This window comes from Salvelinus sp. IW2-2015, linkage group LG4q.2 (assembly GCF_002910315.2).
Source record: "Salvelinus sp. IW2-2015 linkage group LG4q.2, ASM291031v2, whole genome shotgun sequence".
Classification (NCBI taxonomy): Eukaryota; Metazoa; Chordata; class Actinopteri; order Salmoniformes; family Salmonidae; genus Salvelinus; species Salvelinus sp. IW2-2015.
In genome coordinates this window covers 4,496,415-4,510,608 of record NC_036843.1, presented here as the reverse complement: position 1 = coordinate 4,510,608, position 14,194 = coordinate 4,496,415, and the positions used below count along the sequence as shown (strand labels likewise).

The 14,194-nt window shown below is 43.2% G+C and overlaps 1 protein-coding gene across 5 annotated transcripts in view; it reads left to right on the top strand.

Moving 5' to 3' along the window:
* The window catches only part of LOC111963160 (rho guanine nucleotide exchange factor TIAM2), a 110,280-nt gene extending 96,104 nt beyond the window's left edge, over positions 1-14,176 (top strand). For all 5 annotated transcript variants that reach the window (XM_023986406.2, XM_023986407.2, XM_023986408.2 and 2 more), the window contains 8 exons: positions 2,011-2,190; positions 2,304-2,422; positions 2,779-2,887; positions 3,249-3,307; positions 9,901-10,003; positions 10,121-10,208; positions 10,444-10,589; positions 11,377-14,176. In XM_023986406.2, the coding sequence (XP_023842174.1) occupies positions 2,011-2,190; positions 2,304-2,422; positions 2,779-2,887; positions 3,249-3,307; positions 9,901-10,003; positions 10,121-10,208; positions 10,444-10,589; positions 11,377-12,083 (1,511 nt within the window). In that variant the 3' untranslated portion in view covers positions 12,084-14,176. The remainder of the gene's footprint in view (positions 1-2,010; positions 2,191-2,303; positions 2,423-2,778; positions 2,888-3,248; positions 3,308-9,900; positions 10,004-10,120; positions 10,209-10,443; positions 10,590-11,376) is intronic.
* Positions 14,177-14,194: the final 18 nt, after the last annotated feature.

Genomic DNA, 14,194 nt, shown 5'->3' with positions numbered 1-14,194 from the left:
ACTCTAATGGCCTCTCAATCCTTCCACACATAGTGAGACGAACAGCTAGGTGGCGAGGAATGTCAACACCTGACCTCCAGAAAGTCTTTCAATGTGTTACGGTGCTAGACCACACAGCACCCAATATTAGCATCCCTCCACTCTATACACTGTGAATGAAAATCACTGCAGTGATTCTTTTGAAACGGTGTCTTTGGAATGGTAGTGTTTTGAGTGGAGTGGAGTCTCATGTCGACACCATGTGTTACAGTATCTACAGTGCATTTGGAAAGTATTCAGACCCCCACATTTTGTTACAGCCGTATTCTAATATAGATTACATATTTTTTTTCGCCACCTCATCAACCTACACACAATACCCAATACTGACAAACCAAAAACAGCTTTTTAGAAATGTTTGCAAATGCATTAAAAATAATAAACTGAAATATCACATGTACGTAAGTATTCAGACCCTTTACTCAGTACTCTGTTGAAGCACCTTTGGCAGCGATTACAGCCTCAAGTCTTCGTAAGTATGACGCTACAAGCTTGGCACACCTGTATTTGGGGAGTTTCTCCCAAGCTCTGTCAGGTTGGATGGGGAGCGTCGCTGCACAGCTATTTTCAGGTCTCTCCAGAGATGTTCGATGGGGTTCAAGTCCGGGCTCTGGCTGGGCCACTGAGGGAAATTCAGAGACTTGTCCTGAAGCCACTCCTTCGTTGTCTTGGCTGCATGCTTAGGGTCATTGTCCTGTTGTAAGGTGAACTTTCGCCCCGCTCTGAAACTGGTTTTCATCAAGGATCTATCTGTACTTTGCTCCGTTCATCGATCCTGAATAGTCTCCCAGTCTCTGCCGCTGAAAAACATTCCCACAGCATGATGTGGCTACCACCATGCTTCACCGTAGGGATGGTGCCAGATTTCCTCCAGACGTGAAGCTTGGCATTCAGGCCATAGAGTTCAATCTTGGTTTCATCAGACTAGAGAATCTTGTTTCTCATGGTCTGTGAATCCTTTAGGCAAACTCCAAGCAGGCTGTCGTGCCTTTTACTGAGGAGTGGCTTCCCTCTGGCCACTCTACCATAAAGGCCTGATTGGTGGAGTGCTGCAGAGATGGTTGTCCTTCTGGAAGGTTCTCCCATCTCCACAGAGGAACTCTGGAGCTCTGTCAGAGTGACCATCTGGTTCTTGGTCACCTCCCTGACCAACGCCCTTCGCCCCCGATTGCTCAGTTTGGACGGGCAGCCAGCTCTAGGAAGAGTCTTGGTGGTTCCAAACTTTTTGCTTTTAAGAATGCAGGCCACCATGTTCTTGGGGACCTTAAATGCTGCAGACATTTTTTGGTACCCTTACCCAGAGCTGTCTCGGCACAATCCTGTCTCGGAGCTCTACAGACAATTCCTTTGACCTCATGGCTTAGTTTTTGCTCTGACAACTGTGGGACCTTATATAGACAGGTGTTTGCCTTTCCAAATCATGTCCAATCAATTGAATTTACCACGGGTAGACTCCCAAGTTGTAGAAACATCTCAAGGATGATCAATGGAAACAGGATGCACCTGAGCTCAATTTCAAGTCTCATCGCAAAGGGTCTGAATACTCATTATAGTAAGGTATCTCTGTTTTTTATTTTTAATACATTTGCTAACATTTCTAAAAAACCTGTTGTTGCTTTGTCATTATGGGGTATTGTGTGTAGATTGATGAAGAAAAAAAGATTTAATCCATTTTAGAATAAGGCTGTAACATAACAAAATGTGGAAAAAGTCAAGGGGTCTGAATACTTTCTGAATGCACTGTACATACCTGCAGTGTTGCCATTTTACTTCAGTGGTCATGCTAGGGTGAGAAGTAGCCTATACGGCCCCCCTGTGGACAAGTATTATTGCACCAAGATACCATGGTAGGTCTAATGCTAGCACCACCAAGCACAGTCCTCCAAGCTTGCTGCAGTATGAGAGATGTGATTGAAAGTACTGACATGTACAGGGCTTGGTAAAGTAAGTCTGTTTGTCTGTTGTCTACAGCGAAGACTGACCTGGCCTTTAAGGAGTTTCTGGATGCGAGGAACCCAACGAAGCAGCACTCGTCCACCCTGGAGTCCTACCTGATCAAACCAGTCCAGAGAGTGTTGAAATACCCTCTACTGCTCCGAGAGCTGGTTTCTCTCACTGACACAGACAGCGAGGAGCACTACCACCTCACAGGTACAGTGAAGACACACACACACACACACACACACACACACACACACACACACACACACACACACACACAGACACACGCAATAACCCTTCCCTCTCCTCTCCTGTATCCCCAGAGGCCCTGAAGGCCATGGAGAAGGTGGCCAGCCACATCAATGAGATGCAGAAGATCTATGAGGACTATGGCTCTGTGTTTGACCAGCTGGTGGCAGAGCAGAGTGGCCCTGAGAAGGAGGTAGCTATACTGTACCCTGCTGCTCTACCCTATGCCTCTGTTACAGCAGCTTTCATCACACTCACTCATTATCTTTAATCTGGACACGTACTTAGGCTAGAACCAGCACAGCCTACGTTTGCTGCATAACCGTCAAGGTCAATTCAGTCTATTCAAGGGATCTTGGTGATATGTCTCTTACAGAAACTGGTTGGAAATAGCTAAGTTTCCCTGTAGATACTTCTTCCTATAGATAGTCAACATACACCGCACATACATAGCACTTGGTTGAGGTAGCTGAAGCTCCATTCCCTGTACAGATACAGTACTTAGTACGTCCCTCACACACTGTGGCCAATGGCTCTTCTCTCTCCCAGGTCACAGAGCTTTCCATGGGAGAATTCCTCATGCATTCCTCTGTCGTCTGGCTCAACCCCCATCTCTCGCTGGGCCGCATGAGAAAGGACCCCGACCTGACCGTGTTTGGTGAGTTGGAGAGACACTGGACTGCTACTGCAGCATTATGGGAAAGAGATTGCCTGGCCCCTGCCAGAGCCAGAGGCGGTTGGCAGTCTGTCTGCCTGGACTCCTATCAAATTCCATTTGAAATGCTGAGTCCACTGGCTTTAGACGAACGCATGTAAACACAACACACATTTAATGACTATCTATTAGATAAATGTATTGAATATTAATGGTACTGTTTAGTGTTACACCAGTATGATTTGGGGCTTTATGGATGTAGTGCCAATATGTTGTAAACTCAGATCGCTTCTGAGGGGACGGATTCCCTGTGTACATTCCCACAGTTGTGTTCATCCTCAGTGTTCATGTTGTTTCTCTTCAGTGTTCAAGAAGGCGGTGATACTCGTCTACAGGGAGAGCAACAAGCTCAAGAAGAAGATGGTGAGTCCTCTCTATCGCTTTCATTTACTTTTATACAGGGGTGAAGATTAGCCGGTATGGTCCTGTATGGCACCCCGGCAAAATAAATAGTGGGGGTACSCCGTACCGGTAAAACGTCACCCTATCATAATTAATACAACATGTCCAAAAAACTATAGGCCATTACACTATTATTTAACGTTACTGCATGTCAGCCGCATGGAAAAGGAGTGAATTGACTTGAAACTGGGTGGTATATGCTCCAAATTGATTTGTGGTTTGACCAGAATACTTACATTTTGCAAAGGCAGAGATGAGTGGCCCGACACCGAGGTGCACGTGGACGCAATTCAGGCTACAAGTGTAGGCCTAATGTCATTACAATACATGTAGGTGTTTTATATCGGAGGTCTCTTTCCATTCATCAAATGGAAGGTGCACAGTGTTGGGGTTGGATACTGGGAATATTTTCTGAGCGGATGAGCGTTCGCGGTAATCCTACAGAAGCCCCTTTTTGAAGTGATTGTTTGACAATCAGATGAAAACTTCACGACTGGTTGTGTTTCTGCCACATTAAAAGGCATAGACGGCGTGTCCATAAAGTTATCCCTAAAGTAAATTGAATTACATTTCCAAAATTATAATGCCAAATTAGCTTAGGCCTAATCCTGTGTCCTATCTATACAGACAAAATACAACCTTCAAAATAGGCTACTTCATCAGAAAGCATGATTTGGCCACAGAGGATCATTAGCTTAAAAAAAATTGCATAGCCTACAGTTGGAAGGGCCCGCATTTTGGGGAGCGTGCGCTGCAAATACCAAGTAAATGATTGTTGATTTGTGACTGTCAGTGAAAAGCAGAGACCCAGCCAGGCATATTGCAATATTTGAAAATGCAATCGRGGAAAAACTGTTTGGAAAGCTAATGGCTATTGCTGTAGAGATGACAATGAAAACACTATGGTCTGTCTTTTAGTTATCAAAATTCTCAACTTAATTGAGAGTAGAGTAGAGGGCCTAGAGAGCTGCCCTGCGGTACACCATACTTTAAATGTTTGACATTAGAGAAGCTTCCATTAAAGAAAACCCTTTGAGTTCTATTAGATAGATAGCTCTGAATCCACGATATGGCAGAGGTTAAAAAGCCATAACACATACGTTTTTTCAACAACAGGTTATGGTCAATAATATCAAACGCTGCACTGAAGTTTAACAGTACAGCTCCCACAATTTTACTATCAATTTCTTTCAACCAATCATCAGTCATTTGTGTCAGTGCAGTACATGTTGACTGCCCTTCTCTATAAGCATGCTGAAAGTCTGTTGAATTTGAATTTGGTCAAACACAATTTTTCCCAAAGGTTTGCTAAGAGCTGGCAGCAAGCTTATAGGTCTTCTGTTAGAACCAGTAAAGGCCGCTTTACCACTCTTGGGTAGCGGAATTACTTTGGCTTCCCTCCAGGCCTGAGGACAAAGACTTTCCTCTAGGCTCAGATAAAAAATATGACAGATAGGAGTGGCTATAGAGTCAGCCACCATCCTCTGTAGCTTTCCATCTAAGTTGTCAAAGCCAGGAGGTTTGTCATTATTGATCGATAACAATACATTTTCCACCCCTCCCACACTAACTACAATTGCTCACTACAATTGCTCACTGTTCGTTGTTGGCATTTCCTGCCTAAGTTTGCCCACTTTGCCAATGAAATAATCATTAAAATAATTCCATCAAATGGTTTTGTGATGAAAGATGGAGTTGAATTTGTCTTTCTGACCATAATTTCATTTAAAGTACTCCAAATCATTGATCTTGGCTTCATAGTACAGTTTCTTCTTTTTGTTGAGTTTAGTCACATAAGTTCTCAATTTGTAGTAAGCCAGCCAATCAGATGTGCAGCCAGACTTATTAGCCACTCCTTTAGCCCCATCTCTTTCAACCATACAGTTGTTCAATTCCTCATCAATCCATGGAGCCTTAACAGTTCTAACAGTCAGTTTCTCAACAGGTGCATGTTTATCAATAATTAGAAGAAGCAATTTCATAAATTCATCAAGTGCAGCGTCTGGATGCTCCTCATTAATCACATCAGACCAACAAATATTTTTAACATCATCCACATAAGAGTCACAGCAAAATCTTTTGTATGATCTCTTCTACACCATTATAGGCCTGGCTGTTGGAACTTTGGCTTTCCTAGATATAGCCACTATATTGTGATCACTGCATCCAATGGGTACGGATACAGCTTTAGAACAAAGTTCTACAGTATTAGTAAAAATGTGATCGATACATGTGGATGATCTTGTTTCTGTAGTGTTTGTAAACACCCTGGTAGGTTGATTAATAACCTGAACCAGATTACAGGCACTGGTTACAGTGAGAAGCTTCTTCTTGAGCGGACAGCTTGATGAAAACCAGTCAATATTCAGGTCCCCAAGAAAGTAGACCTCTGTTTACATCACATACAGTTGAAGTTGGAAGTTTACATACACTCAGGTTGGAGTCATTAAAAATCATTTTTCAACCAGTCCACAAATTTCTTGTTAACAAACTAGTTTTGGCAAGTCGGTTAGGACATCTACTTTGTGCATATCACAAGAACTTTTTCCAACAATTGTTTACAGACAGATTATTTCACTTATAATTCACTGTATCACAATTCAATTTTGGTCAGAAGTTTACATACACTAAGTTGACTGTGCCTTTAAACAGCTTAGGAAATTCCAGAAAATTATGTCATGGCGTTTGAAGCTTCTGATAGGCTAATGGACATCATTTGAGTCAATTGGAGGTGTACCTGTGGATGTATTTAAAGGCCTACCTTCAAACTCAGTGCCTCTTTGCTTGACATCATGGGAAAATCAAAAGAAATATATATACACTGCTCAAAAAAATAAAGGGAACACTTAAACAACACAATGTAACTCCAAGTCAATCACACTTCTGTGAAATCAAACTGTCCACTTAGGAAGCAACACTGATTGACAATACATTTCACAATTGCACCGCCAGCATTCAAAAGTGACCAAAACATCAGCCAGGAAGCATAGGAACTGAGAAGTGGTCTGTGGTCACCACCTGCAGAACCACTCCTTTATTGGGGGTGTCTTGCTAATTGCCTATAATTTCCACCTTTTGTTTATTCCATTTGCACAACAGCATGTGAAATTTATTGTCAATCAGTGTTGCTTCCTAAGTGGACAGTTTGATTTCACAGAAGTGTGATTGACTTGGAGTTACATTGTGTTGTTTAAGTGTTCCCTTTATTTTTTTGAGCAGTGTATATATGAAAGGCAAATATTCTTGTGCGAAGTAAGGAGAAGAAATGTATCTGATATAACCTAGGCCTACTCTACACCACTAGGCACTGCATTGAACAGTATTTTTTGCAATTACATGGCGTGTACAAAACATTAGGAACATAAACTGACCAGGTGAATCCAATAAGGAATCATAGCTTTCATCTGATGTCACCTGTTAAATCCACTTCAAATCAGTGTAGATGAAGGGGAGGAGATGGGTTAAAGAAGGATTCTTAGGTCTTGAGACTATTAAGACATGGAGTGTGTATGCGTGCCATTCAGATGGTGAAGGGGCAAGACAAAAGAGCCTTTGAACGGGGTATGGTAGTAGGTGCAAGGCATACCGGTTTGTGTGTCAAGAACTGTAATGCTTGCTGGGTTTTTCACGCTCAACAGTTTCCCATGTGTATCAAGAATGATCCACTACCCAAAGGACATCCAGCCAACAACAGGCCAGTGGTCGAAAACGGGTCATTGATGAAAGAGGACAGAGGAGGCTGACACATTGTGCACAGACGGGCTACAGTTATTCAACTGACAGTCCAGTACAACATTGGTGCCCAAAGACCCATAAAAGAATGCACAACTCTTCGTACCTTGACAAAAATGGGGTATGGCACCCGATGACCTTAGAGTTCCACTTCTTTCAGCAAAAAACAAGAAACTGCAGTTGCAGTGGCTAAGGAATGAAAACACTGGACACTTGGAGAATTGGAAAAACATTGCCTGGTCTGATTAATCCTGGTTCCTGCGTACTCACGCTGATGGGAGGACTAGGGTATGGAGAAAACCACGAGTACATGTATCCATAATGCCTTGTCAACATTGCAGGCTGGTGATGGTGTGATGTGTTTTCATGGCACACATTGGGCCCCTTGATAAAAGTGGCACAAGATATCTGAACATCATTGCCAATCAGGTGCATCGCTTCATGGCAGCAGTGTATCCATCTGCAAATAGATTTTTTCAGCAGGATAATGCCCCATGCCAGAAGCCTAGGATTGTACAGGAATGGTTCCATAAACATGCTTGTGAATTCAGCTTCCTGCAGCGGCCTGCCCAGTCACCAGATCTCAATCCAATTGAGAATCTGTGGGATGAGATGGAACGAGCTAATCGAAGTAGAGATTTACTACCAGCCAATTTAACACAACTGTGGGAAGCATTGGAGTCAACATGGGCCAGCATCCTCCTTAGGGTTGAATGGCGGGAACCCGGTTACCGAGATTAACCAGGATTAATGGCCCAAAACGACTCAATTTTCCCAGGATAAATATCTGAGAGAAACCGGTAAATTTTAAATTAATGATTTATATGATCAGCATGGCATGAAATGGAACTGTTAAATTATATGCAGTGTCTAAATCTGGCTTCTCTACTGTCTCTGCATGATGAATCAACGCTCAGGGTGGGGACAGACAGCCCATCTCAGTATGGAGCGCAGTTCACAATGCATGTAGACCTATCATCTCATGACAACTGTTTCTTGTTGCAGGTAGGCTAACATTTGCTGCAGCAAAGTCTATGCTACAGTAATATAAAGACCGAATGAGTGTCTAATTTACCCATCTCCATCTGGCTTTAGGGGGTCACCTTATTTTTTAATTGTAAAGATTTTTTAAATTGCAGCTGCAGAGTTTTAAAACAACCCAACACTCCAATATTGTTGCTTTAAATCAGCACTCTGTCTTTCTCCATCAACTCCATTCAAATGACATCCAAAATAGATCATCCTGTTCTAGATTGACATATAGCCCAATATTTAGATGTCCTACCTCTTTCAGGTAATAAATTAAATGCAGTATTAGCCTTATACTTAGTTAATTAATTATGGGTTATGCATAATGCGCTTCTAACTTGTAGCCTCTGTCTCTTGCGCAATAAGGAAGCACCTGTGCTCCACTGGCCTCTCCTTAAAAAATGCTCCTTAGCTCTTGGAGTCCCATGCAGGAAAAGCTAGACTAGAATAGCTTGCTGGACATTTTTTATACCAATAGACTATTCAAAGAGGGACTCAAGCTCTTGTTTGCTGAATGCTAAATACAGCAGCCAATAGAACTCACGGGTAGCTTGGAAGACGAGCGAACACGCGATGGCGGTAGGTTATAGCAGTTATTTATTCAGACCCATAACAATTCAATCTTTGTGAAGAGAAGTGAAAGCCTTCTTTCTGCATCTAATTTTAGTCCTATATTATTCAAGGATGTCATTATAATGATGAAGATGAGGACAACAAAATGTATTTCATTTAACTGTTGAACGCGAAGAAGGAATTAAGCAACAATAGATAAGAGGTAGGCTCATAATATTTCCCCTAATGTTATTAAAGGTATATATTCCTCAGTCTACTAATTATACAAATAGGACCTATTATATTTCAAAATTAAAATGGCATTTGCTAGCCTARACTTGTAACTTTGTAGGCCACGTGGTTTGAAAGATGTTTGTAATTCCAGTCCATTATAATACAGTTCAACCTCAAAAAGATTAGCCTACTGGAGCTAGTTTCATTTATTTACCCAAGAGAGCATATAGCTAGTTACATCTAAGGGCTTTTCTGTTTTTCTGTTGTGTGTAATGTCCAGTAGCCTATATCATATGTGTTTTCTGGCTTGGGCTCATTAAATGTCTTTAATGTAGGGCACATCAGGCTTGAATTTTCGATCAAAGCTCTAATCAAATCCAGGCAAGACTATATGCTTTATAAGGCTTTTGAATGACACTTCCGGTTTTGGCGGAAAATACCAGGTTACCCGGGAGAAAAGTGATTTATTCTCAGGATGGAACATTTTGAAAAATACCGGGAAAATATTCAACCATAATCCCTGTGGAATACTTTCGACACCTTGAGTCCATGCCATGACAATTTTAGGAAGGTGGAAGGTGTTCCTAATGTTTTGTACACTGTGTATATTATTAGCCTAAATTATGACTATCCAATCAGCCTACTATTCCTAATGTGATATCTTACATACTTTGTGCAAATGCGAGAATGCATGAAATGCTTTATTATAAAGGTGCATTTTTATGGTGAAAATGTGCTTCCTGAACATGAAACCCACGCACCGCCTATGTTAAAAGGTATTGCATGTTAAAGTGATATGACAAATCTTTACTAGGCCCACAGACATCAGATATTAAATGAATAGGGACTCTATATGGAATTCTATGATTACACCTAGGCTATAAAAAAAACTACATTGTGCGAGCACTTCCATGTCCCGTACTGATAAGAAATGTACCTTCACCCCTGCTTTCATATGCCTTTGATGTCAATAGTGCCTAACATCTCTCTCGTGCGTGTGCGTGCAGACCGCCCCTCGCTTGGCGCACTCCCATGGAGACCTAGACCCCTTCAAGTTCCGCTGGCTCATCCCGCTCTCTGCACTGCAGGTCCGACTAGGCAACACTACAGGTAAGAGAGCAAGACACACACACATGCACATACCATCATGGCTCTCATTAACTATATAAGAGATCACATTCTCTTGGATATTGAGTCTTTTGAACTTCTCCAATCCCTTCTTCCTAGGAACTGAGACTACCTGCATCTGGGAGCTGATACATACCAAGTCTGAACTGGAGGGAAGGCCAGAGACTGTCTTCCAGCTGTGTAGCAGGTAAGAGAGAGCAGCAGTTCCGACTGGAGACTATGGATCTATAGCTCTGATCCTTGACTGCCTTCTACAAGGTCAGGGATGTGCATGGACTCTCTAGCCAATCAGTGGTCCATTGAGTGTCAGGGGGAAATGATCCCCAGCAGGACAGTGCCCCCCCTACTGTAGACTCACTGAGTGAATTAGTCCTTTTCTATCAGCGTATGGTATATAAAGATTCCCGCTGTCTCCTTCCCAGTGTCCCAGAGTGCAAAGTCAACATTATCAAGGTTATCCGCTCCATCCTCCGGGAAAACGTCAGGCGGAACATGCGCCCGGCCGAGAGGGGGTGTAAGGAGCGCCTCACGCCTCTACGCAGCACCCTGCCCTCCTCTGCCAGGATAGGTGAGTCCCATCCCTACCCTGTTTCAAAAAATCACTGCTTTGATTTCTATTTAAGTGATGATGCCCTGGAAGCCGGTGTTTGGAGGATATATTGGCACGGTGTTCGTCGAGGGCCGGAAAACTGTGCCATTATATCCTCCAAACACCGGCTTCCAGGGCATTATCACCTTTATACAACGGGTTACCAACATATTCAAATATTGATTGACATATTTTCATTAAAAAAGTTACTTTGAATAAATTCAACATACTATTTCATTGTTCCACAAGATATAGTTCCAACACAAATCTAGGGTTGCTACCCAAGCCGTTTGTTTTATCGGTTCGGTTGCCAGAGACGCGACCCAGTCGTTCAGCTAGAGATAGAATTTTAATATTGAAACAATGTTGCAAATGCCAGAGAGACAGACAGCAGCATTTATACAAATCTCCGCTGTTGAAAACTAAATGCTAGTCTGAAAGAAATGTGATAATGTCTAGATGGTTTTTATAGTGGAGATCAAGTTTATAAAATGCTTGGCTGTGCTGATGACAGTGGATTGCGCTGTCAGATGGAACAGAGTAAATAGGCATTTTAACGTCATAGATTTAGCCGGTTGTAACTTGTGAAAGAGACACTGGCTGGAATGCGGTTTTAGCCAATCAGCATTCAGGATTAGACCCACACGTTGTATAACTTTAAATAACATGACCTTGACTTAAAGATTATAAGCCCTCATTGTCCAGATGAGTGAGTATATTGCTCAGTTAGCAGTTCTCTCACTCTCCCCCCTCCATCCCCCACCAGGTTCGACCAGAGCCACCTGGCTGTGTAAGCAGCCCATGCTGGATCTCCCCACCCCAACCAGCACACTGAAACCTGGCCAGCCTGACTCTGACGAGGGCAGCCTGAGCAGCGGCACCCACAGCTCCTCTGGCGCTCCCCCAGCCAACGGTCCCACACAGCCGAAGACACTGCCCACCCGACAGGCCTGGTCCCGGGGCTCCCTGAGTAGCCAGCGCTCCTCTGTCTCTAGCTCTGTGAAGGAGTCAGACATCTTGAGTGATGAGGACGATGATGAGTTCAGTGAGTCTGGGGGGCGGCAGGAGGGGCAAGGGAGCTCCCCGACGAGCGCCATCGAGGCCCAGTTTCTCAGTCTGAGGCTGTCGGAGGAAGCAGCGTCCTCCCGGGCACCGGCTCCCCGCGTGCAGCCAGAGGGAGCGGAGGTGGACACCCTGGAGAGCCCGCCCAAACTGGTTCAGGGCCACATCTGCCCCGTGAAGAGGAAAGGCAGCAGCAGCATGCGGCATAGCCAGGGGGCGCTACTGAGCCTGAGGGAACACAGCCGTTCCCTGGACAGCCAGACAGACGTGGCAGCGATGGACCTCAACGCTCTACTGGAGAGAGAGTTCAGCGTGCAGAGCCTCACCTCCGTGGTCAACGAAGACTGTTTCTACGACCCTACGGACTCCTCAGACACCACATACACTGGCAGTGCCCCCAACGCCTCGTAGGGTCAGACACAAGGAGAGGAAGAAGGACCAAACCTCTGCCCAGCCCCTGCTCCCTGCCTCAGGGCATGGGCAATTCTGGTTCTGTCCTAGTCCCAGGGTATCACAGGGTTCTGTTGTGCCTCAGCTCTGAAGTTAAACTGTGTTCCTGTGAACGTGTACAGTAGGCTGGTCGTTCCATGAAATTAGTCCTTCTGGGTAGGATAACCTGGTGGGGGGGGGGGGTGTTTTATTTCACCTAATTTTAACATTGTCATGAAGAGCACATGTTCAAAAATGTACTATAGTAAGTGCCAAATAAAGTAACCGGGTTGACTATTATCTTAAATCAGACATAAATCCCCTTGTGACTGGGGAAATGGAAGCATGCTGTGTGCAGGGAGGGACAATTTAATGCAAGCTTCACAAACACATGTCACATGTCTAGCCTGTCTATGAGGAACACGTTTAATGTGTTATGCTCGACCCACTCAGTTTTCCACCACAAATCACCAGAACTAGCTCACCTGCTTTTACACTTTTATTTGACTATTAGGTGTTTCTTTTGTACAAACTTTTGACTGGTACTGTATTTAAAAAGGAATAGTTTCACCATATTAAAACGAGAGTTCACTTCAAGTAACAGGGTCGATCTTAAAATGAGGGACAGACGTAAATGAATCACTAATCGCTTTAAATAATCCTCTTCAGAAATGACTGTCAAAGCAACAAATTAAGTAGGGCTTTACAATGGTGGTGAAACTTGGAGAAATGTAGTAGGTTAACATCTTTCTAGAAGTCATATATGGTACACAGAGGGACATATCAAAATGCATATTTATTGAATGTTCCATGTTGCGCACTTCATTTAATACAACAGGCTTTTAAAATTCAATATTGGTGCACAATTTCTACTGAAAATATCAAAGGGACGCATTACGTGGAACGACCAAGGCAGATCCCACCTGCTTCGCTATGCACAGGTGTAAAAGGACAGATGAGTTGGTTTTCCCCCTAGAGAGAGACGAGGTGACTCTGTCCCTGATAATGACTGCAATGAATCTGCCGAGCACTGATGCACAACGTAGCTCTGCCTCCACCCAGCGCTCTACTGTATATGCCTCACTCTGCCCAGCTCCAAGGGGCCATCTCAATTGGCTTCCTCCCCTCGTCTCCTTGATATAGGAGAGGTGAGTATAATTTTGATGGATAGACTTTGCTCTCATCAGTCAGAGGAAAGGAGATGAGGATGCCACTTGAGATTCGCCCTAAAAGCTTCACTTTAACTCAGACTTCCTGTAGGAAGTTAGGGCTCTAGTTCAATCCGTATCGCCGGAAGTTCAGCGTTACGTGATTGAACTTTTTAAAGGGAATGTTCCCCTATTAGCGGAGACTGCATTCTGGGTAAATGTTGCATATGTCGGCTCAATCGGAAATTAAGCTTACGTTTCTATCACTCGGTCTGTGATGCTTTATCAATAGACTGAACAAAGGCCTTCATCTGAATCAACAGGACAGGATGAATGGACATAGATTTTATTGCGACTCTGCCTTGCTGTATTTTGTGCACTAAAGTAAACTGTCTGCCTATATTTGAAACAACCTTTATTTGTACATCATGGGATTTGTTTATTTATTGATCTGCAAAATAAATATGGGGTTAAGGCTTGAATTGAAGAAAAAGTTTTCGCCCAATTAGATTTATTTTCAGTGTATTGAATGAGTATGGTTGTCATCCTCCAGCGTAGCACAGGCGTTGTCAAATAAAACGGCATGATTTAATTGAAACCATGTGTTGTCAACTTGCCCTGTTTGCAGCTCCCATACCCGATACGTTTCTATGTACATATTTTTCCAGAATAGCTGTACTGTAAGTTAATTTGAATTTTTATATTCTTACACATACTTGACATTTGTACAGGTAGATACGGCTGTGATTTGCAATAAATACAGTACCACAAGTAGTTTGGGTATATTTTTGTTAAGGTACTTGTTTTTTAGCCGTTGCATCTTGAAGCTACTGTTTGCCCTCAACTCCACTTTACCGCTTGTTTACCAATGAATGTGAAAAGCCCTTTTTCTCATGGACCTGTTTAATAAATAAACGTGATCTGTGAGAGCGCTTGTTTTATTTC